At 38.8% G+C, this 25,679-nt stretch overlaps 1 protein-coding gene across 7 annotated transcripts in view; it reads right to left on the reverse strand.

The window, feature by feature from the left end:
* The window catches only part of Gab3 (GRB2 associated binding protein 3), a 99,415-nt gene that overhangs the window by 31,677 nt on the left and 42,059 nt on the right, over nucleotides 1-25,679 (reverse strand). For 5 of the 7 annotated variants that reach the window (XM_075958198.1, XM_075958201.1, XM_075958200.1 and 2 more), the window contains exons 2-4: nucleotides 9,427-9,730; nucleotides 1,695-1,914; nucleotides 715-1,196 (exon numbers count right to left, since the gene is read on the reverse strand). In XM_075958198.1, coding sequence (XP_075814313.1) covers nucleotides 715-1,196; nucleotides 1,695-1,914; nucleotides 9,427-9,730 — 1,006 coding nt within the window. The remainder of the gene's footprint in view (nucleotides 1-714; nucleotides 1,197-1,694; nucleotides 1,915-9,426; nucleotides 9,731-25,679) is intronic. The other 2 variants (XM_075958199.1, XM_075958204.1) reach the window with 1 other exon arrangement.

A 25,679-nucleotide genomic window follows, 5' to 3' on the forward strand; every position in this document is an offset into this window, starting at 1 on the left:
CACACACATATTTCACTGGAGTTATCTGATATGTGATGGTTATTTACATCATTAAAGGACTTTGAGTGTTTCCAGAGTGTCATATTTCTTAATCAGAATGAGAGATTTGAAAACCAATTCACCTTCCTTACCCTTTGACTAACTCCTTTGATATATATTCTTAGTAAATAATAGTGTGGGATTGTATTTGGGAGGAGGGAGCAAGAGAAAACGAGTTTGTTTTTTTTTAAAATCTGTCTAAGACTCATAGATATAAGAGAAAGGAATAAGTGAATTGGGATGCTGAATGAGACTAACAAAATTGATAAGTAATACAAGGAGCTATGATCTACAACTTTTAAGATCATTATGCAGGTGAGAAACAGAGAAGAGAATGGAATCAAACTGAAGCAAAAGCACACACATGACCTTCTGTACTACATGTCTTCAAGTGACTCCAAACAAAAATCAGCAGCTCAGTCACAAATGAACAGATTACAAACTGGGCAAGGACTCACATTGGACAGGGGCTCTGGCCTTTTAAATATCTTTACCAACCTAAGACTCTTCCCTGTTGCCAGGCTCAAAATAGGGGTGGAGGTACCGAGGAACAGAAGAGTTCTATGTGTTCTCACTGTATACTCTGCTTCATTAGGAGACTGCCATGTGGACATAAGGTATGAATATAGTCCTTGCCTATAATTATGTACCTGAATACTAATACCCAACTCTTACCTTTCCATGACCCGACATGGTCTAAACCAGAGAGAGAGATTCTTCTTGGTACCATAGTGTACCCTGGCTTCTTGCTACTGCGGTGCCCAGTCAACAGGAGCTGATCTTCCTGGCGCCGTTCAGAGAGATAACTTGGCTTAGGAGGGCGAGGAGGTGGAGTATTGGACATAATGCTTAGTTCTTTTGCCCCACTAGGTAAGGAAACTTGCTTTTTTTCTACATGAATTATGGGATTTAAAGAAGATTCCAGAAATGGTGAAGAAGGCATGTGGTTCCTGGATGGAACATTGATTTCTCTATTCCAGATAAGAGCAGGCTGGGGCCTTGTGGAAGGCACATCCTGAGATCCATTCCCTTGGTGCAGGGGTTGGATCAAAGTATTAGAGGTAAATGGCTGCAGACCCTCAAGAAAAACATCATCAAAAGAAGTCTGTTCCAGTGAACGATCTGAATTTGACCAGCTATCGCATCTGGTGGGAAGACTGAAGAAAGAAAAGCATATAAATTTGATTGATATATGGACATCCACACACAAAATCCACATATACCTCATTCTAAGTTGCCATATGCCACCCTTTTTCTACTTGTAGAGACTTATTCTTTTTATAATACACATTTATGCCAACTCCTCAGTGCAGAAAAAAAGTGTTCTGGGTTTTTTCATCCTATATAGCATCAGATGAGTAGGAAATGCAAGGTGAGAAATGAAAGCCACAATGCAGAAACCCATGACTCATTTTATTTAGAATACTACTTCATCTTTAATAGTGATATTGATAATGATCTGCCCTCATCATTTGCAGTAGTAAAAAAGAGATGAGAGTATACCCATCTACTAGAAAACATTCTTGTTAAACTGACTTATTTGTCTATGTTCTTTCAGCACATCTCAGATACAGACTCTGCAAAAGTCAGTGTGAGCTCTATGAACAGAGTAGAACATTCTAGAAGGCCCAACTGAGTCCTAAAAGTAAGCATACCTGGTATGGTGTAGTCTTCCAGTCTCACAGTTGGACAGGATCAGATAATCAGGAAGGAAGAGAAACTCTGACTCACTTCTGTTTTCCTCAGTGGATACTGTATTAGTGTTTGGGTCATCTTTTGGCAAGGCCGAGTTGGCAACATGGGCGGTATGAAGTGAACTGGCAGGGGATGGCTGGAGGGAGGAGGGCATGGGAGAGAGACTCTCCACAGAATCTGCTGGAAAAATCATTTCCCAGGTTAGTGTTTTAAGAATGGCTATAACACTCACTCAGTTTCTCAAATAGTATCCAAAAACCAAATAGAAGATGCAAATCACAGCTGGTGTTTGTACTGGTGGAGGCAACCATTTCCTCAAGCTATAAACAATGTCTGGGAAAGAGGACCAGTGTTCCAAGAGTGAAGTGTTGAATCAATTAAGAGAAAATAAAACAAAACAAAAAAACTCAAACAAGCATTCTTGGCTTGAAAACCTGCAGTTCAATAGTCTACATACAGCTTAACAGTCCTCAGCAGCAGAGTTGAATCACTCAATAAATATACATATATATGTGCATATGCATTTAATGTATTTATGCATAACAAGTCTATATGTATATACTAATATACATATATGCATTTAGGCATATAAATATTATGATTTGGATATGTCTCTCTCCTCCAAAAGGCTCATATGTTGGAACTCTGATACTGAGTATTGAATCCAATCACTGAAAAGTGACTGGATCATGTATATTTCCATTTAAGAATGGATCAGTCTACTGAGAAATTGATAATTTGATAGCATTATTTGGAGATTGTGGAAGCTTTTGATGGTAGGGCCTCCTTTAAGGAAACAGGTCACTAGAGAGGCATATGGGGGGCTGTATTCCATCTTACCCCCACTTCCTTCCTGTCTATAACAAGGCAAGCAGCCTCTGCTAAACTCTTCTACTGCTATAATATTCTGTTTTATCTCAGGCCCAAAGCAATGGAGCCAGTCGACCATGGTTTGAAACTTCTGAACTGGTGAGTAAAATACGAAAATTTCTACTTTCAATTTGTGTCATGTATTTGCCACAGCAACAAAAATCTGACTAACACAGAAAATTGACACTAGGGGAGGGGTGTTATCATAATTGTTCCTGAATATGTGGTTCAGATGCCTCTGGAACTGATTTATGGGAAGATTTTTGGGAATTTCGAGACCTGAGGTAAAGAAGATCTGGAATTCTGTAAGCAGAACTTCATGATGATTCTAGTGAGAACTTAGAAAATAAGAATCTTGTAAGAGTCCAGATAGAAAAGACTATACTCATGAGATATCACAAGAGAATGAAGATTCTTCTGGGGATAGAATTAGAGTTCATGTTGCATAGTGGAAAAGAACATTACTGCATTGTCATGCCCTGAGACTTTGTGGAAGGCAGAACCCAAAGGGCAACATAACGTTCACTCTATTCTACAAGGGTTGCAGGCTGATTTTAGTCAGGTTTACAATAAGAATCAGGGAACAAAAAGCAAAATGCAAGAACTGAGTTTTTTGTTGTTTCATTTTATTTTTAAATTTAGTTTTATTTTAGTATATAGGTGTTTTGTCTATCTGTATGTCTGTGCACTATGTGTGTGTGCAGTGCTTGAGAAGGCCAGAAGAGAGTATCAACCCCCCTTCCAGATCTGTAGTTACAAATTATTGTTAGCTGCTATGTGGGTGCTTGAAATCAACCCAAGTTTTCTGTAAGAGCAGCTAGTGCTCTTGAGTGTTGAGCCATCTCTCTAACTTCAGCATTCAAAGACTTAAAAATGCTTCAGTTTGGCCTGAAAAATGCATATAAAGTTGTAATTAAAGAAGTCATGATTTTAAAAAAGATTAGCATCATTTAAAAGAAGTTAGATGTAGGGTGTGTAGGTCAGTGATGGAGCACATGCCTACCAAAACCAAGGCCCTATTCCCAATCCCAAAATTTGTAGCAATGACAACAAAAATGTTAAGTACTTTGCATAAGAAAAATAGGAAAGATGCCTTAATGATACCTCAGGAATCACTGTGATCCAACTATTACAGGTCTAAAAATGTAAAGGTACAAACTCATTTGAAAGACTTTCCCTTGAGAAGAGAGTGCTACCCAAGTTCAATTGCCTGGTTATCTGGATATTGCTGCAGCCATGTTTCAAGTAGAACTACCTACCATTATGAACTGATGGCAGACACTAGCATCATTCATAAGAATGTAGGAGTCTTAGGGTCTTGGAGATATTGATCTAGATTTCAAAGAAAAGCCGGAGAAACCAGACAATGTGTATTAGGGTCAGAATCTTTGGGAGGAGCCCATGAAAGGACAATGTATAAGGCTATGAGAATGAAGCTGAAGATAAAAGGGAGAACCCAAGAAACTGGAAATTATGAAGTCAATAACATGAAACATCTACAGAATGGCATTGTGGGGGCTGGAGAGATGGCTCAGCAGTTAAGAGCACTGACTGCTCTTCCAGAGGACCCAGGTTCAATTCCCAGCACCCACATGGCATCTTACAACCCTCTGTACCTCCACTTCCAGGGAACCTGACACTCTCATTCACACAGACTATATGCAGGAAAATACTAATGCACACAAAAATAAGTTAAAATTAAAAAGAAAGGCACTGGGAGCAACCTAGGGAGGAAACCACATGGGCTGTAGCTGACAAGGCTAGAGTACCATGGCTCTCCAAACCCTGAGGAACTCACATCACCATACCCTATGCTCCAACTGATGGACATGGAGCTATAGGATTTAATACTTGACTTTCTGGGTTTTGACTTTGCTTGGGTCCCATCCCTCCTTTCTTATGTCCCCATCCTGTCTCTTTTGGAGTGGTAATGTTTATACTGCCAATAGATGTTGGGAGTATGTAAATTTTTTATGGGGATTTACAGAGAAGAGATTGCCTCCCGTCTCCATATAAGACTTTGTATTTGGATTGATTTTTGAGCAATGCTGAATCTGTTGACAATTTGAGAAAAGAATTTGAGTTATTTTGGTTGTACACAGGATAGTCAAAGGATGTGATGTATGATCGTGTTACTGTCTTTATTTGAAGTTTAAATATGGTTTGAGGAGATTTAATAGGGTATCAAATAGAAAGGACTTGTAATGATTAATTTTATCGACTTTACTGGACTGAAAAATGACTAAAAGGTTATTCAGGCACAGTTCTGAGTATAAGCATTTTTACATTTTCACAAATGGTTAAGGGGAGAAATATGTGTACATCATCCAGCGAACTAGAGTCCTGGATGGAACAAAAAGAGAAGAAAGAAGCCCACAAGTATAGGCATTCATTCCCCTTGTTTCTGGCTGTGGGGTGAGCAACTGTGATGAGCATATTTTCTTGTGGCTATCATCTTCTGTCTCACAACAGGCCCACAGCAATAGGCCTACAAAGGATCCAAGCAATCATGGACTGAAACCACCAGCTAAAATAAATCTGCCCCCTTTTGTGTTTGTCACTGCATCAAAAAGTCTGACATATTCTATATACATAAATACATGTTCTAGTTATCAATGACAGGTTCTAGTTATCTGTTTTCTTCCGGTATCCTATATTGTAAAGTAGAGATGGCAACAGCACATCTGGTACAGAGTCATAGGGAAGATACAATGTTGCCTAGACTGTGGCTAATAAAGATAGAAGCAAATGCTATACAGTTGGTTCTTCTTATTGTACTTTCCCTTTCTATTGTTTTATTTACCGGAAATCAATCTTAGTCTGAAACCATGAAATGGAAAATTTCAGAAATAAGGAAGTAGTATGTTTTATTTTAAAAAAATGTGTATGTATATGTGTGTACATGTTCATGCAAGCGTGTGTGTGTGTGTGTAGTGAATATTAAGGCTAGAAGAAGAGATCTTTGGATCTCTTGGATCCGGAGTTACAGGAAGTTATGAGATGCCAGAGCAGTGTACACTTTTCACTACTGAGCCATCTCTTCAGTCCCAGAAGTCATAAATTTGAAATTCTGAGGCATTATGATAAATTTTTGTGCATACACTATGTTGTCTGGGATTTTAATCTTCTCTCTGTCCAGTATATGCAACAGTCTACACTATTGTACCCATCCAGCATTAGCAGCCCTCTCTGTTATCTAGTTGTCATGGCACCATGGTGATTGTTTTAAGTAACTTTTTCTTAATAATAACCTTAATGTGTAAGAGTAATGATCCCAGCAATAGAACTGTGTTAAATAAATGTCATAAAGAGCTTCTGTTAGTACAAACAAGTGACATATTTTCACTTAATATGAAAAAATCTTCTATTAAGTTTGCAAGATTGACATAGGAATGAACCTTCTATTCATAAAATTGTGAATAAAAATAGGTATTTATTTTGCTGTCCCACTTTAAAATGAAAAAGTTTCTGGTGACAGTCATAATGTATGATAAACACTTATGTAAGATAGAAAGGCATTAAATGTGTGTGTATATACTTAGAGAATATGATATACCATCGAAAATAGAGACTCGCACTTTCTGAGGCTTCAGGCATCTAGTAGAGATTTTGAAATCCAACACCTGTGAATAAAGGGGGCTGCTGCATATGGAAAGTTGCAAAAAAGCCTTTATATCATGGATTTTGGGTGAAAAGAACTTGACCTTTACATTTTTCTAAAAACAGAGGGAATAAAAGGAGTTGTGGGGAAGTTTCTTGGTTTCTTCCAACTCCATAACAGGGCAGGGTTGCCTAGGTTCTTCCTGGTTCTTTTTTTTTTTCTTCCTGGTTCTTTATTCCTGTTCCTTTCGGAGTCACTGAGAAATATCCTACTATATATGTTTTGGGACAACTGCTGGATGAAAAAAGAAGGAGGAGACACATTCGAGTGTGCGTGAAAAAAATAGATGTAAAAGTTTGGGTAAACCACCCCCCTTGCCCATGCCACCTGTGATGGGTGAGGGAGCTGGCCCTCTCCCTTACCAATTGCAGCACTCAGGGAAAGTGGTCTCTGATCCTTGCCTGGGACAGCACAATAGAGCTGACCCTACAGACAAGGGGGTGTGGACAAACTGGCTAGAAAGTGAGTATGGGAGATCTGGCCCCACTCCTCATCTGCCACATAGTGGCACCCCACCACACTGCCTGTGGCAGGTGAGAGAGCTGTCCCCGAGGACAGAAGAGCTAGAGAGCTGTCCCTGCCCCACACCAGCTGCAGCACTTGGGAGAGTGGCAACAGTGTAATGTTGGCCCTGAAGGTGTAGGTGTGGAAGAGCCCACCCTGAGGGCCTAAAAGCAGAACTGGCCTGGCCCCTTACTCATCACTGCAAAGGGTGAACTAGCCCAGACAAAGCTGTAGAGTTCATGCTGGTGGGGAAGGGGAAGGGGAAGCTGGCAGACTGACCAACCTTGCAATTACCCAGGCCCAGAACCAGGATTATGAGTTGGGCCCACCCCAACATCCACCCCATCTATGATCTTCTGGACCACATGAAGGGGCTGGTCCTGCAGACCCAAAGCTTCAGGATCTCCACAACACAGGGCAGCAACAGGATATCCAAGAAGAGTCTCAGCGAGGGCCCAATATCAAAGAGTAGCAGAAACCAGAAGTCTCGAACCAGACCAATGACTCTTTGCAATGAACACTTACGAGCAAAGATATATAGATAAAAGTGTTTACTGCATAACTCACTGTGTTATAACTACAGCTTCCATGACAAGATGTTTTCTTTTTTCTCTTAAATTCTATTTTAATTTATTGGGGAGGGGGCAGTTGCAAGGGCAGAGGGCAGATACAAAGGGATGGGAAATGAATGGGATCAAGAAGATTAATGTGAAAAACAGAAGAATAAATAAAAAAGAAAGTTAAAACAGTTTGGCTGAAGGTAGAAAATAGGATAGTGGAGAGCCAGCAGCAAGTACCATTGGAAGAGTTGGTCAGGGAGGCTCTGCTAGATTTGCTTGATGTCAGGCTCCAGGCATGATGGATACACTGTGACTTTGCAAGCTCTATCTGTTGTACCAAAGATAAAGTACTTGCTGTCACTTCATTTCCTTTTATTTGAGTGCTTTCAAAATTCAGTAATGTTACTAAATAGTATCACTTAACAAGCTTTGCTGACTCATGAAAGGAATACACACATGCATGTTTGCCTTAGGAATGCAACCCTGACTCCTCATTGCCACCTGGTGTTATAATGTGGATATTTCCATGGTAGATAGTAAAAAGAGTTAAGAGTTATTGAAATGTGGAAGTATGTGCCAAGATTAGGGATACATTTTTTTCTACTAAACAAAGGCTAAAAGAAGTCAGATTCAAAATTCCCTACTCCAACTGTCAGAATTTGGTGAGATAATACTAGGGCACTGTGATGGCTAATCTTGGTTGTCAACTTAACTACATCTGGAATCAACTAAAGCCCAAGTGGCTAGGTGATGTAGGTGGGTCTTCTTTCTATGTGTTGCTTTCATTGGTTAATTAATAAAGAAACTGCTTAACCTGATATGTCAGAACGTAGGTGGGTGGAGTAGACAGAACAGAATGCTGGGAAGAAGGGAAGTGAGTCAGATGCATGATTCTTCAACCAGAGATGGATGTAGGCTAGAATCGTTCCCGGTAAGCCACCACCTCGTGATGCTATAAAGATTATTAGAAACGGGTTAATCAAGATGTGAGAATTAGGGAGGAGGTGGCGAGGAAGAGACAGAAATCTTTAATAAATAAATAAACGGAAAAAAGATGTGAGAATTAGCCAAAAAGAGGATAGAACTAATGGGCCAGGCAGTGTTTAAATGAATACAATTCGTATGTTGTTATTTCGGGTATAAAGGTAGCCATACGGGAGCCGGGTGGGACGAAAAGCAGGTCAGCTCGTCTCATCACTACAGCTAGGTAAGGCTGTGAAGGATTTTCTTGATTGAATCATTTGAGGTGAGATGTCATACCATAAATCTTGGTCACAATTTCTAGTAGCAGTCCACACAAAAGGAAAGATGAAGCTTTTACTTTTTGCCTGCTTTCCCTCAGTCTTTCTGGGAAATTCATCTATCCTGCTGCTGAGGCATTCCTTTGATGGTATTAGAACCTACATTTTAAAGATTCCATTGTAGAATGAAGACCAACTGTGGCATATTCATCCTCATGGACTGAATGACTATCTGATTCTTGGCCTTTCCATCAGGGGACAGCCATTGTGTAAGCCACTCTAATAAACACACACACACACACACACACACACACACACACCACTCTATCAGTTCTGTTACTTAAGAGAACCTTGACTAATACAGACTCAAAAAGAAAATCTACAAAGTAAAGTAAATTATAACCCTAGGCTATAACCCTCTTGTATATTACATGGGAATGGTAGTATGTGGAGACAAGGTCAAAGACAAGGGAGGGAAGGAGATGGAAAAAGACAGGGTGTGGAATTAGAAGGCAAAGGAAGGGGGAAAAGGGAAAGGAGAAGGAAGAAAGAATTGAGTTAATTGCTCTCAATGCCAAAAAGTGACCCAGAGCCAACTTTCAGGTTGTTTATTAGCAGAGATCTCCAATATTACATGTATGGGCAAGTTTTGCCTTTCTACATTTGGAACTGAATCCTACTACTAAGCAAAAGACAGTTTCAAGTGTTGTATTAGTAGAATTAGCTTTGGTAATATACATTACATTGCCAAAATACCTTCACAGAGGCAGGCACCACTTATTTGCAGTAGTTTTCCAGCACCAACAAAGCATCTTGGACAATCCCTTTGCTCAAGGAGTTCCAACCCTGCTCTTACCTGCACCATCTTCTAGGTGACTGAGATTGCAGACTTGACTGATGCTGTGTACCCACACCTGCATTTCTTCCTCAGTCTTGGCTACTAGGTAGAATGTACGGGAAGTAGTCTTGACAATGAACACAAAATTGTTCTGAAACTCCTTCCTAACGAAGTCAGGGCCTGCATGCTTCCGCACAGTGCATTCACTGAGGTCTATCACACGGATAGGCTTGCTGGAGTGCTTGTTGCGATAGTACTCTAACACATCAGGATTGCCGCTCATGCGGCCCCGCCGGAGAACAAACCACCGCTTGCGCCAAGCCTGCAGAGAAAATTTGACGTGAAGTTATTAGACCAATTTTTCATGTTTCTTAAACTCTGACAAGAACCTTATAGCAGGGACAAAGACAGCAAGAAAGAAGAAAAACTGTCATTCTAAAGTAATACTTTTTCTTAGAGAGAGTCTTAAAGAGGGCACAATAGATTCAAACTCACTGTGTAGTCAAAGGAGACCTCAAATTCTTTATTTAAGGGGCTGGGAGTTTGACTAGTTGCTCAGTAGTTAACAGCATTTGATGCTCTTGTAGAGAACCTGTATTCAGTTCCTAGCATCCACAAGGCAGCTGACAACCACCTGTAACTCCAGTTTCAGGGGATCCAATGTCCTCTTCTGAATTCATAGGCACTAGGTATGCATGTGGTACACAGACATACATGCAGTCAAAACATTCACACATATTAAATAAAATAAGTAAATGTAGTGGGTGTGTGTGCTGGACAGTTTTATGTCAACTTGATACAAGCTAAAGCTATCTGAGAGGAGGGAACCTTAATTAAGAAAATGCCTCCACCGGACTCTCTAAACATGGCGGACAATGAAGGCTGATGAGAAGCCAAGGACAATGGCACTAGGTTTTGATCCTAATGCATGAACTGGCTTTGTGGGAGCCTAGCCTGTTTGGATTGTTTGGATGCTCACCTTCCTGGACCTGGGTAGAAGTGGGAGGACCTTGGACTTCCCACAGGGCAGGGAATCTGAACTGCTCTTCAGTCTCGAGAGGGAGGGGGAATGGAGTGGGGGGAGGGGGAGAGGAATGGGAAGAGGGGGAGGGGAGTGGGGGAGGGGGCGATGTGTGGGAGGAGGGGTAGGGAAATGGGAAACGGGGAGGAAGCAGAAATTTTTTTCAACAACTAAAAAAAAAAAGAAAAAAAAAGAAAAAGAAAATGCCTCCATAAGGTCAGGCAGGCTTGAAAGGCATTTTCTTTTTCTTTTCTTTTTTTTTTTCAGGACAGGGTTTCTCTGTGTAGCCCAGGCTGTCCTGGAACTTGTTCTGTAGACCAAGAGACTCTGTCCTCAAACTTGGAGATCCACCCACCTCTGCCTCCCAAGTCCTGGGATTAAAGGTGTGTGCCATCATCACCTGGCATAAGACATTTTCTTATTTAGTGATTGATTGGGGGGAGCGCCATTCCAGGATAAGCAAGCCTTGGGGAGCAAGCCAGTAAGAAGCTCCCCTCCATGGCTTTTACACCAGCTCCTGCCTCCAGGTTCCTGCCCTGTTTTAGTTCCTGTCCTGACTTCCTTCGATGATAAACAGTGATATGGAAGTGTAAGCCAAATAAATCCTTTCATTTCTAACTTGCTTTTTGGTCATGGTGTTTCATTGCACCAATAGAAAACCTAAGACTATATTTCTGATTTTCTCTTGCCACTATTTCCCAAGTGCTGGTATTACAGTTCATAACCATACCAAACTTTCTAATGATACATTTGGTACTAAAGAAAAAATATACCATCTGTAAATCTGTTTTACTGCATAGTTTTAAGGACAGGTCAGTATTGGAGAGGCTAATGATATGATTTATAGTCATAGTTTGGAGAAGGAAGTGAGGAACTTGAGTTCCACACCTTTTTATTTAAGGTATCCCTTCATTATCTCAAGCAACTGAACCAGCCCACATACATAACATAGATGTACTTTATGCTGTAGCAATTGGACACATTGGCCCCAAATGGGAATGAGCACAGAAAAGGGCAACAGAGTAACAACAAATGCAAGTAGAGAGATTTACAGCTCTGTGGTTTTTCTCTTCCAAGTGATGGCATGTGTGACAGCCGGATGTGTGGTTCTGCTAAGAGGCATGGTGAGCAACAGAATAGGAAGTCTTCTGTAACTCTAGCTTTAACAATAACAACAAAAATGATTTGTTTTTGTTTGTTTGTTTTCATGTGTCTGAGTGTTTTGTCTGAACACCACAAGAGGGTTTTAAATCCCATGGGACTACAGTCATAGATAGTTGTGAACCACTATATGGGAATTGAACTCAGGACTTCTGGAAGAGCAGCCAGTGCTCTTAACCCTGAACAATTTCTTCAATCTCTGTATCTCTAGTTTTTAAGCCAAGAAGCTAGGGGGGGAAATCATTATTTGGAGCACATTCAATTCTCTCTCTATTCAAATAATATGAGATTCAGGGAAGCAGAGACTCTAAAGATGGTCTTTGTTGAAAAGCAAAGACCAGTTGTCACAAAGGACCCGTAAGTATACCTAAGAATCCAAAGGCCTTCTAGGCTGTGACAAGGGATAGCAAGCAAAAGGATAGTCACTGAGTTGGGTTGAGGCAGAAAATCCCTTCCCTAGATCTGCCTTTACATGCATGTAAAGTTCTGAAAAGAGATTTGTCTCTCAGAAGATGGAGGCAGTATGACAGGAGAAACAACAGCATGAATATTTTATGGGAATAATCTAGGAGGAAGAGAAAAATTAATGACTCAAAAATGCCTGTTGCAAAAACAGGCACTGCCAGGCATGGTATACTTTAATCTTAGAATTTGGGAGGCAGAAGCTGGTGAGATATCATGAGTTCAAGGCTACCTTACCCTACTAAGTGAGTTCCAGTTCAGCTAGACTACAAATTGAGACCCAGTCTCAAAAAACAATAACAAGAAAACATGACTGGAAACAAGAAAGCTGAATGGAAGCGGGTCATTAGCAAAGAGAGGAATTCACCTCGCTCTGGGGTTTAGAATAGGAGGTGGGAAAACAGTTTTGGGATTAATAGGGACAAAGGACAGGATGATATCTTGCATGCTTGCTAAGGAAATCTTCCAAGGAAGGCCTGGAGAACCCCAAACTTTCCATGAGCTACTTTGGTGAGGAAATGTGAAGAGGAACTTTGTTTTACTTCTTTAAAAATGGTTCCAAAAGAGGAAATCAAATTGAGCACAGAAGCAAGTTTCATGTTAAGTTCTTTTAACACGGAGGGGAGATGACACAGACATTAAAATTCATTGATTCAAAAAGTACCAGTTGATATAATAATATGCTACATACTATGCAGATACTGAAGAAGTCAAATCAAGCAAGTCACACATCATGCCACTCCCAGTCTTGTGGGTGGCAGGGGAAGTGGGCAGATGGATAATCAGATAATTGTAGTCAGTGAGACAAGTGTTATAATAAAAGAAAACCAAGATACTAAGAGAGAACACAAAAGAAAGACCCCTGTCAGATCAAGGTCTGGGAAGGCGCCAAAGAGAAGTGGTGACTACACTATGGCTAAAGCAATACAGAGGGAGGAGCATGCGCAAAGACACAAAGAAGGAAAAGGCATGAAGTTGTTCATAAGGATCTCAGCAGGGCTAGAAGGAAAAAGAGTTACATAAGTAACTTGAGGAAGATACAATGCAGTCTTGATGCTAAATCAAATAAGATTACTAGCATGAGTTTCCCTAGGTTTTAAAATGTCTGCCTGAGAACTATGATTGGAAAAAGCCAAAATAATGTGTCCTAGGAGTGTTTGCTAAGTAAGTAGGTCAAAGACCAAGGTTCAATGCATAAAGGAGAAGAAAAAGCTTCTGTACAGTAAAAGAAATGACAAAATTAAATGGCAACTGTGAAAAAGACTGAAAAAAAATTGCAAGCAACACTTCTGATTACATTGGTTTTGTTGTTGTTGCTGTTGTTGTTGAGACATGGTTTCTCTGTGTAACTCTAGTTATCCTGAAATTCTGTGGGAACCTGGTTGGCCTCCCACTCAGAAATCCATCAATTTCTGCCTCCTGAGTCCTGGGACTTAAGGCATGCACCACCACACCCAGCTGATTAGATTTAACTTCTAAAATGTACAAAGAACTTCTAGGACTAGAAAGATGACTCATTGTTTTAGAGTGCATGCTGATCTAGCAGAAGACCCAGATTCTGTTCCCAATACCCACATCTGTTACCTCTTATAATCTCAGCTCCAGGGGGCTCTCCAGAAAGCCCTCTTCTGACTTCCAAGGGCACCTGCACTCAGGTACACAACACCTTACAGACATATACATGATGTTAAAAAAAATTTAAGATAGAATATTTACAACTCAATATCAGGACAACAAATAATCCCACTTAAACTGGATGGGTGTGGTGGCATATACTTATAATTCCAGCACTCAGCAGACAGATACTGGAGGATCTCTGTGATCTCAAGGCTAACCTGGTCTACTTAGTGAGTTTCAAGTCATTCAGAGCTACATGGTGAGACTCTGTCTCATGGGAAACAAATAGACAAGGATCTAAAGAGAAGCTTTACAAAGAAGACATACAAATGTCAAAGAGTTATTAAAAAAGATGTTCAGTATCATTAGGGAAACACAAATTAAAACAAAAAGACATTACTTCACCCCAGTTAGGTTATCTATTATTAAAAAGAAAGCAATTGTTTGTGAGGGTGGAGAGAAAGGGGTACCCATGTACACTCTTATTGGGAAATGTAAATTAGTATGATTACTATAAAGTTAAAACTAGAACTACTATATGACCCAGAAATTCCTTTTCTGGATATATATATAAAGAAAACAAAATCAACATCTTGCAAATATGTCTGCATTGTCATGTTCATACCAGAAATGTTTAACAGTGGACAAATGGTTTTTAAAAATGTGGTGCATCTACACAATGAAATGCCATTCGGTCTTTTTTTAAAAAAATATTTATTTATTTATTTATCTATTTATTATGTATACAATATTCTGTCTGTGTGTATGCCTACAGGCCAGAAGAGGGCACCAGACCCCATTACAGATGGTTGTGAGCCACCACGTGGTTTCTGGGAATTGAACTCAGGACCTTTGGAAGACGAGGCAATGCTCTTAACCTCTAAACCATCTCTCCAGCCCCCATTCAGTCTTTAAAAAGGAAGGAGTGCAGCATTTATCAGGAATATTTGAAAAAATATGTCAGGTTAAATAAGTCAGACAGAAAGAAAAATATTATATGACTCCATTCATTTATGGAATTGTTTTATAAAGTCAAATGCCCAGAGATGATGAAATGGTGGTTAATGAGGGTAAGGCATACAAGGAAATAGGGAGGTGTAGGCCAGAGTATACAAAGTAGCAGACATTTAGGCTAAAGAAATCTAGAGATCTAAAGTTTAATTTATAGAAGACTATAATTTAAAAATATATTATATTGGATATTATTGTAAAATTAGATTTTAGCTGCTCTTATCACAAAAACAATAGCTGTGAGATATATGGTAATATACCTCAGTATGGTAACCATTTCACTATCATATTATCATGTTATAAAACCAATATATATATATATATATATATATAATTTATTTTTGAAAGACAAATAACATGATAGAGAGGTGATCTGTGAATTACATGAGACTGAAAAGATGTATCATAGTCTTAAGTGTGCACAGATGTTCTTTGTTTCTGAGACAAGGTTTTGTTGTATAATCTAGGCTAGTCTGGAGCTCTCTATTGTAGCCCAGTCTAGCCTATAACTCATGATACACTTTCTATAGAAGAGTGACTGACACTTGAATATATGTTTCCCTATTATAGGTGAATTATATTCCCCTACACAAATTATTGTATTCTCTCTTCCCAAATAGGGTGAATGTCACCCAAATGAAAAATAGGATCTTTACCACATTAAAGTAAGGTCATTAGGGTGGGCTATAATTACATATGATTATAGCCCATTACATATCGATGTCCTTATAAAAAGAGATACTAGGGCACAAAGCTGTACACAAGAAAAACTCTGAAGGAAAAAGTGTGTGTGTGTGTGGGGGGGGCTCAATCCAGACCAATGATTCATAGCAATGAATGCAAGGAAAGATGTATGAACTAAAGGGTAAACTGTGTGATTCACCAGGCCACACTTCAGCTTCCAGGACAAGATTCTTCTTTTAAAAAAATGTCAGGTGGTAGTGGTGCATATCTTTAATTTTAGCACTTTGGAGGGAGAAGCAGGCAGATCTCTGTGAGTCAGAGGTCAGCTTGGTCTACAAGAACTAGTTCCAGGACAGACTCCAAATCTACAAAGAAACCCTGTCTTGAAAAACCGGAAAAAAAAACCCCATGGGGATAAGATAGCTACTTTAAAAAGGAATGAACTCTGCTGGAACCTTAATTTTAGATTGTAATCTCTCAAATGTGGAATCATTGAAATTCTGGAACTTGTTTCCTACCCACAAAATCAATTTAAAAACTATCTCAATAAATGATACAATGTGAAAGACAATCATTACAGGGCTGAATACAATAATGGACAATGAAATTCCATAATACAATTCCAAGAACTTAGTAGTTCTTCGATTCAGTGGACTCACAAAATGAGTAACTACAAGAACTCACATAGTAAATTCTGATCTGCCAGGATGGAGAGTCCTGGAACATTCATCAAACTCCAGAAAGGCTAACCCTCAGAGACAGGCTAAGCTAGGCCCACAGTATAGGCTACTCTTGGTCTGCTCTAATAAAGCTTTAAAAGAAGCCTTAGAAAGATAAAATTGATATACAAATCACTGAATTTCCTGCCAAAAATTTCAACAATATTTAGGAGAATACAATATAATATACCAAAATGCTACTAAAAATGCAAAGTAACCAGAAAATGTGACCTATAACCAAAAGAAAAATCAATCATCATCAGAAAGACATCTAAAAATGAGAGAGACTATGGAATAAACAGATAAATAACTTTAAAACAACAAGTTAAAGGAAAACATGTACATTATGAGATAATAGAAAATATACACAAGAAGAAATGAAACTTGCAGAGGTTACAAAATATTGCAGCATCTGAAAATGTTCACTAAATAATCAGGGTACCAGAAGCATTGAAGAAAGGGAAAGGGGAGAGGGAGAGAGAGATTCTTTATTGATTTATAATGAACCTAATATCCAGTATTTTCTCATCATAAACTTACTGTCTAGGAGCAACTAGATACACATGGTCTCTAACCTGGAACTCAGGCTGTCAGAAAAGGCTTAAATGTGACTATCAGACATTATAAGAACATACTCAGGATGAACATTTATTAATCAGTAGGATGGACAATTGAGGCTGAAGTTGGACCATTTTATTCCTGCACTCAGTAAAACAAACCTGGCAGGGTTATAACAAGTTACACTTCTTTGGCTTTAGAATTCACTCTAATAAAATGAAGTGTCCTGTCTGGATTGTATCCATTGTCAAAAGACACTGAAATGTACTGGGAAACATCCTGAAAGTATCTGAGGCTGTAAAGAGACGCCTCTGATTTAAACTGCTTTTCTGGCAAGAGTGATTACTGTCCCTTTGTTTCAACGGAATTGGCCCCTTGCCCCTCTGCAGTGGTGAAATCCCTAAGCTATGAAATCATTTCCTTCACATGTACACAGGATGGGTCAGTAACCTGCCTCCACAATCAGGCTTTCGAACTTAAACTGAGAGGGCAAAACCCACAACTATCTTCATTTCAAGCTCTAGGTTTTGATCTTTCATTATTGTCATTTCAGCAGTGGCAGTTTTATTTTTGTTTTTCTTACTTAACTGACTTTTTTTTTTTAAAAAAAAAACAAAACCTATGTGGGCCTCTTCCTTTCTTGAACCATAAATGTGCTACACACTGTCCTGTCGAGGAGTATGTGCTTACATTCTCATTGTTCTGATTGCTTACAGGCACTGATATCTCTCTGAGCTGCTTTTTCAGTGGCTTCTTATTAGACACCTTTAGGAGAGGCCTTATATTAGAGGAAAATGAAGAGAAAACCTGTCCCTGTGAACTTATCTTCAAATAGCATGTCTAGCCCAATGTTCCTCACTACTACATATGAAGGTTAGTTTAGGGGTGGAACTAGTTTGAGAACATCTGGAATTACCAGAAAATCTCCAGAAGCCAATGAATACCAGTCAGCATCCAATGCTTCTTGGAAATTTAACCTATGCTGACAAAGATTATATGCTTTATGACAGCAGGGATGTTTCCTATCTGTTTCTAAAGTCCAACAGGTATTTTTAATAGACATGGCATGTAAGATATTCTCAGTACATCACTGCTGATCGGATGATTGACTGAAATGGGTGTAGCTACACAAGGACAATATGATGGATTTCTGAGGTGGCACAATTCTGTATATGAGCCGAAGAGGTAGCTCCATTAATCTACAAGGTAATGAGCTAACCCTGTGCACACATACATACACAAGTGCACATGCAACAGGAGCCACCTACAATAGGTCTTAATAGGTATCAATGTACTTTGCTTGTTGTGAGACTGCTAGAAGCTGATACTAAGAGAACTGGGAAAACGTTACACTAGCCTCCTGGAAGTTCCTTTTTACAACTTCCTGTGAATCTAATGGTTTTGAAATACTGAACCTAAAAAAGATACACAATACAAAATTATTTTAAAATATAGATTCTATATTATAAAAAAGTCCTAAAGGTGAGACAAGTAAAAAAGCATAAAATGTGTTGGATGCCAATCCAAAAGCATCAACCATTGATTTAAATGGAAATTTTCTCAATGTTGTAGTAAAACATTGTATGCCTGTTGTGGGCTAAACCTTGGGATGTGTGAAACTGCAGTGCTGACAGAAGTTCAGTGAGCCAAGTTCATAAACACCAGGAGGTTTGAAGTGAAAGTGAAGTGAATGAAGTTAGAGAGGTTGCTGTGGCCAGATGACGGAAGACAAATAGGTAACCTAATTGATAGGACTTGGTCACCAGCTGTATGTGTGCCTCAAGGGAGATGAAGGGTTCCACATTGAAGTACAGGCATCTGACTTGCATTGGAAAGATGTTGTTATCATGTAACATGTTATCAAGGGCATAGTATTTCTTGTGGAACCCAGAGCTTGCTAATTAGTACAGTCTACCTAACCAGCTTGACTTGGGGATCCTGTCTCTGACTCCTGAGTGTTGGGATTACGGGCAGGCCACAACACCCACCCCGCTTTTATGTGGGTGCTGGGATCTGAACTCAAGTCCTCATACTTGTGTGGTAAGCTTATTTACTGAGCTATCTCCCTAGTCCTGTCTCTTATTTTTAATTTTCTCATTCATTTAAAGCAATGTCCTCAAATTCTGTGGATAAAGAAGAATACACTTGATGTCAACTTCTGGTCTCTACATGCATGCATACACATGTGCACTAGCATGTGTGTCCATACAAATACAAACACATATGCATACCACACACACACACACACACACACACACGAAAAATTTAAATTAAAAAACCAGAGATACAGTAGGAAGATGGTACATCCTTTAAGTTAGCTGGTGAGATTTCAACATAGCTTAAAACTGTACCAGAAAGGTTTTCAGGCTGGTCCAGCTCTTGTTGTACCTGGAAGTATACTGGGAGGTACTTGGATACAAATGTAGTAATATAGCAGGACATGCTCAGAGCACTTTCAGCAATTCTGTTCTATCACGTAGAAATATCAAGGTTGTTTTTCAAAATTTACTTCTATACTCAAAACATTTCTTTCACTTCACTTAAAAACTTCTCCTTTGGACTCTCTAGACACACTGGAAAGAAAGGAAAGAAGAATAAGATTTGATCTTGTCTGACTTACTGATTCTTCATTTCCTTTTTAGATCTTTTCTCATTTTTGTTCCTCTGACTCTGAAAATGGTTTCCCTGCTCTTACTGCAAACGATATATACTTAGTAAATTCTGGTTAGTCTTTAGGAAATCTAACTGCTCAATTACTGACTGCAATTTGTAAGGCCTCTAAGAATCTTGGATGTGATCCCAGAACACAAATGAAAGAAAACATTTGGCGACAACTTGGAGGATTTTAGAAACTTTCAAAGACCTGTTCCTCTACACTGAGATCCCATTTTCTTTCCAGTAATTGCACCTTGAATGTACTCTGGAAGTTTAGGTATATTCAAAAATTGCAAAGGGCAAAAATCATTGAAAAAAACAAAATTCTGGTTAATCTTCTATTTTCTGCTGAGCTTTACTCTATTTCCTTGCCAAAGGGGTCATGGGACCCAAGGGCAGAGGGTTGGGAATTTCCAGGAGCAGGTTGCATTGCTGCTCTCTGTCCTGGATGAGTTCCAGTAGCCCAGGGATTGCTGGTGCCCCTTCAGCCTGATGGTCTGTAACCTTCTGCTCCCTGCCAGATAGAGTTGGGACTTGTCCCAGGCATGGGATAACTTCCTGTGATTGTGCTGGAGATGACCTGGCCCACAGGATCCACTTCCATAGTTTGTCAACAGAGGCAGGGAAATCTTGTATCTCTGCAGTGATGTGGGCCTTGGGAGGAGGAATCCCGAGATTAAATGTTCAGTACAGATAAAGTGAGTCAAGAGGGTTGTGTTCAAGCACAGCCACATTACATGACACATGTTTGACCTTCTTTATACATTGTTTCTCATTATTCCTTGGGTGATACTCTTAGCGTTCAATAAGAACTGCTACATAGATTCATGAGGGTTACAAACTTGTGTCACCAGTCACCAATATATTGTGTACCAGCATCAAGATTCAAAATGGGTTGGAATGATGAACTAAAAACAACTCAGGAACAACTACATTTAAAACTCTAATAAATACTATGATTGAGTCTGCAGTGTAATGGAAAAACAAAGTAAATAATCAAGTTTGGACAGATTCAAAGATGTTTAATATGAAGACTGTGATGACAGAGCTGACATTCAGAGATACTACCAGTGTGGGAGAGGGGAAGATACTCTAAACAAAGGTATTTCCAAAGGCATGAAATCATGAGAATATACTTTGTTTTGTGGTACATATATGTGTGTGAGAGGTTGACACTGGAAGTCTTTCTCAATTGCTTTCCACATTATTTTTTGAAACAGGATCTCTCACTGAACTTGTAGCTCATAAATTCAGTTAGGCTGGCTGACTATCAAGTCCCAAAGATCTACCTTTATTCCCCCTCCCCAACTCCCAGAGCTGATATTATGGGTGTGCACTGACATGCCTGGCTTTTTTTTAATGTGGGTACTAGGGGTTGAACTCAAGAAAAGGAATAAACTGTAATCAAGTTATGAGCATAGAAGAAAGAGACAAAAACCATACCAAAGGCATATAAAATGTTTTCAGGAATTAATCCAGATTCCCATACTTATATAACATTTATATATACATTTAACCCACAGAGCCCAAGAATATGTTTTCAAAAAAGTACTCTTACATCAAATTGTTAGGTGTAAATAGCAATAATGTCCACACGATATGAAAGCATTCACTGTCATTGAACTGCACAGTGACAAATGGTTAATATAGTCACTGTTATATATTTTTACTTGAATAAAAATGAAAGATAAATATTATCACACCTTTAAGAGGATTATTATAATCAAAGTAACAACAAAAGAATCCTAGAGTAACAGACTCCTCAAAATATTCACTTATAATAGGAAACACATGTGTCCCAAAATTATTTGTAATGCTTTAGATGGGTTGATTACATCATTTGATACTCTCTGTGGACCCCAGATGAGATACATATTCTCATATACCATTCTATATACATGGAGAAACTGAGGTATAAGGAGCTTAAACAACTTATCTGTACTGAACATTTAGTACAAGCTAAAAATAAACAAGCAATTTACCTTACTCTCCCATCTCAAAGTTCTCTTTAGTGTAAGATAGTCCCTGATTTCCATTCTTTCTCCCTCTCTTAGCTTTGTAGTTGGACTTTTTTTATTGGGACTGTCAGCTTCCCAATAATGACATGGAGACTTATTATTAATTATGAAATCTTGGCCAATATCTTAGGCTTGTTTCTAACTAGCTCTTATAACTGAAATTAACCCATTTCTATTAATTTTCTTCTGCCTCATGACTTTATTACCTTATCTCCATAGTGCCCATCCTTCTTTCTCTGTGTCCCTAGCATCTTCACCTTCTTCCCAGCATCCTCTCTGTCCCAAACACCCTGCCTAGCTATTGGCCATTCAGCTTATTTTAAAACCAATAAGAGTGAGATGTCTTTATAGTGTTGAAAAAGATTATTCCACAACATATCTTTTTCCTCAAACTCTGTTTTTTTTGTCTTATTGCCCTAAGAAAGAAAATTATCCATGACATAATTATCTCTTCTCTAGGTTAAACATTTTTTTCTGAAATTATTCAGATATCTTTCTCTTCTTTTGTCAAATTTGTGCCATCTCTAAGGGAACATGAGATGTGTAGCTAATCTAGAGTTTCTTTCTTGATTTTAGATTTTTTTGATTTTAAATACTTTTTATTTTTTAATGAGACAACAGAGAGGATTTATATAAATATACTTATTAGTCTATATTAATTTTATTTTTATATCTTTCTCAGAAACATCTTTTTAAACTTTGTTAGTTGTAGTAGGCCAAACAAGAGTATCTTGTTAAATTTTGTGTTTATCTGATGCCTAATAAAGCTAGATATTACTTCCTATGTATGGAGTCCTTTCAAAGGCATAAAGTAAACTGTTAGTAATATGTTTTATAACCATTATGTTTATCTTTTTATAATAATTGATAAACATTATTTCTTAAGTTTTCTTACTTTATCATACACTTTGTTTATATGATGTAAAGGAAAAACCAGTTTATTATATCTATATCATTTATCTATATCATCTATATATCTAAATCTATATTTTGGGTGGGACCCACAGTAAGGCACACAGGTGTGGGGGTGTTCCTTAACTCAAGGAAGAATGTGACTGCTTTCTTCCCTTGTCTAAAAGAATCTGCCTGAGGCTAAATTAAAGAGTTTTAGATTAATGCCATTGGCAAAGGAGATTTCAAGTATTGAAATCTACATTGACTAGTATTGATTTTGATATGTGGTTATTAGTGATCACTTTTATGCAGATCTATAATGAAAAGAGCAAGCTGAGCAAGGAAAAATACAAAAAGTGCGATTTTAGGAGAAAAGAGGCACCAGGACGTAAGGAGTTAAGTCCAGTGCTCAAAGAGATAAAAAGTTTTTTAAAAATCCTGATGCTAAATGTAATAAAGGGAGTGGTGACCTCAGGGCAAGACCCCACCCAGATAAATTTACAACTTGTAAAAAGGAATTAATGAAAATTTTAAGCAGTGAAGGAAATCACTGAAAACAGAAAGCTGGTGAAATGTAATTGAATGAGGAAAGGCCAAGTTCCAGCCTGAAAAAGCAGAAAAGTTTGTCTCGTTGGCCATATGGTTCTGGCTTTAGAATTGAGGATAGAAGAAAAGGATTGTGGAATCTCCTTCTGTGGCTAAGGAAAACCGCTAAAGCCAGGCATATATCAGGGGTGCCCCTGCACAGAGGCGCTAAGAGGCCACTACATAAAGCTGTGAAGGTGAAGCCTGGACTTTGTTCGAAATCCTAAGATGTTGGAGATGCCAGAGTTGTGAGATACCTGACAATGAAAGCTTCAGACTGGGCACAGAATCAGCAAGACAGTTAACAATGTTTCAGTCAATAAAGCTAAAAGGAGTTGGAGATCTAAAAAATACTTTGGTGATGTGGGAATCCCTCTGTGTGCTGTGATAACCATTAATGAATAAAGAAACTGCTTTGGACCTATAGCAAGGCAGAACTTAGGTGGGCAGGGAAAGCTAGGCTGAAGACTGGGAGAAAGAAGGGCAGAGTCAGAGAGACACCATGGATCTGCCCACCAGAGTCAGACATGCCAAAACTTTGCTGGTAGGCCACGACCTCATGGTGATGCACAGATTAATGGAGATGGGTTAAAATAAGATGTAAGCGTTAGATAATAGAAGTTAGAGCTAAAGTGCCAAGCAGTGATTTAATCAATACAGTTTCTGTGTGGTTATTTAGAATCTAAGCTAGCTGGGTGGCTGGGACCAATAAGCAGCTCCTTGCAACACTTTGGCATCAGACATGGATATGCAGAATTGGTATTTTGTACTTCTTGGTTTTTTCTTGCTTTTTTAATGATTTCAGCCACATAAGGCTGATAATTCTGGATTCTAGGGGTCATGCAGGTGCATACAAGCCCTCAGGCAGAAGTGCCTAATAGCCCCCGGGGATGTTAAAGGGTTCTGCGTGATCCACATATGACTCAGCTAAGCCATTGTGTGTATGTATGGTTGCATCATCCATGTATGACTCCGCTAAGGCCTTGCGCACATGTGTGAGCCCCATCATTTGTGTATGACGTAGCCACGTCAATCCCCCTGTGCACATGTGCTAGGCAGCTTTTAGAAGCTGGATGTGCCATCTTCTTCTCTCTCTCTCTGCACACTGACTTCCCCAGGCCTATGCACATCCCGGCTAACAAACTCCTAAGCAGATTTGTTGCATGTTCCATGTTTCCTTCTTACTCGCACCAGGTAATTTCAGCTTTGCTTCAGTATTTCCTCACTATGCTCTCTTTTCTTCCTTTTGGAATGGCAATGTATATCAAATGACAGTGTTCATTGAAAGTATGTGATCTGCTTTTTCATTTTGATTGTACAGGGGTTACAGTTAAGAGATTGCCATGAGTCTCAGAAAAGACTTTGAACTTTTAATCATTGTTAAGATTGTTATAGACTATCAGGGACTTTTGAAGTTGGACTGAATGCACTTTTTGCTCTATGATGTATGGGACCAGGGTGTAGAATGTGGTAGTTTGAATAAGAATAGACTCATACATTTGAATGCTTAGTCATCAGGGAGTCAGTAGCTCTATTTAGAAAGATTAAGAAGTGTAGCCTTGTCGGAGGAAGTGTGGGTTTGTTAGAGGAAGTATGTCACTGAGGATGGGCTTTAAGGCTTCCAAAGCCTAAGTGAGACCCAGTGGTTCTCTCTTTTCCTGCTGCTGCCTGTGGATCCAGATGTAGAACTCTCAGCTTCTTCTCCAGTACCATGTCTGCCTGCCATGATAATAATGGACTAAACCTCTGAAATTGTAAGTAAGTCCTAAGTAAATAATTTCTTTTATAAGAGTTGCCCTAGTCATGGTGTCTCTTCAGAGAAATAGAACATTAAGTCACCGCAAGAGAGGAAGGTCAAACCATTTACAGCTGATATAACAGCTAATGATTCTATGGAAACATTAAATCCAGGAGGGTCTGGAAAGATGCATTTTATGTTCTTAAAGACCACAATTACCAACCCAGACTATTATTCCTAGCAAAACTATCCATTAAAATTAAATTAAAAAAACTTTCCGTGATGAAAATATACTAAACGAATTTATGAGCACTAAGCCATAGAGGACATTCTATGGAGGACAGAAGACAAGGATAAGCATACCTAAGAGATCACACTATTTAACAATAACCAGGATGTAACAAACAATACCAGGACAATTCAACAAAAAAGGTATAAGAGTGACTGGAGAAATGGCTTCATGATTAAGAGCACTTGCTGCTCTTCCAGAAGACCTGAGTTCAGTTTCTAGCACCCACACTATGCAGCTTATAACCATCCATAACTGCAGCTCCAGGGATGCTAGGAACCAAACTTGGGTCCTCTGAAAGAGCAGTCAGTATGCGTTCTTAATAACTGTAGCATCTCTTGAGCATTGGAGTACTAGATGTAAAACCACATATTAATCCCAATACAGTGACAGTACATCCCCCCCCAAATAAACAGAGAAACACTGAGATTAAATGACATCATTAGAGAAATTCAATTTATAGAACATTATACTGAAACACTAAAGAATATACATTCTTCTCAGAAGTCCATGAAACTTTCTCTAAAGTCAACTGCACAGTAGTATACAAAGCAAATATGAACAAATACAGTAATATTGAAATAACATCCTGTATTGACTGCAATGAAATAAAGCTAGCTATAAGCAGCAAATTAGAGAAATTTCACAAACGCATAAATAAAACAACACATTATTGACTGATAAATGGATCACTAAAGAAATAAAAGAAATTCCTATAACTGAATGAAAACAAAAATACAAAATACCAAAATTTATAGGACACGATGAAGGCATTTCTAATTTGTGCCTACATCAAAAAAATTATAGAGAACCCAAGTAAACAACTTAATAATTCACCCTAACCTCTTGGGGGGAAAAA

Source organism: Microtus pennsylvanicus, chromosome X, assembly GCF_037038515.1.
Source record: "Microtus pennsylvanicus isolate mMicPen1 chromosome X, mMicPen1.hap1, whole genome shotgun sequence".
Classification (NCBI taxonomy): domain Eukaryota; kingdom Metazoa; phylum Chordata; class Mammalia; order Rodentia; family Cricetidae; genus Microtus; species Microtus pennsylvanicus.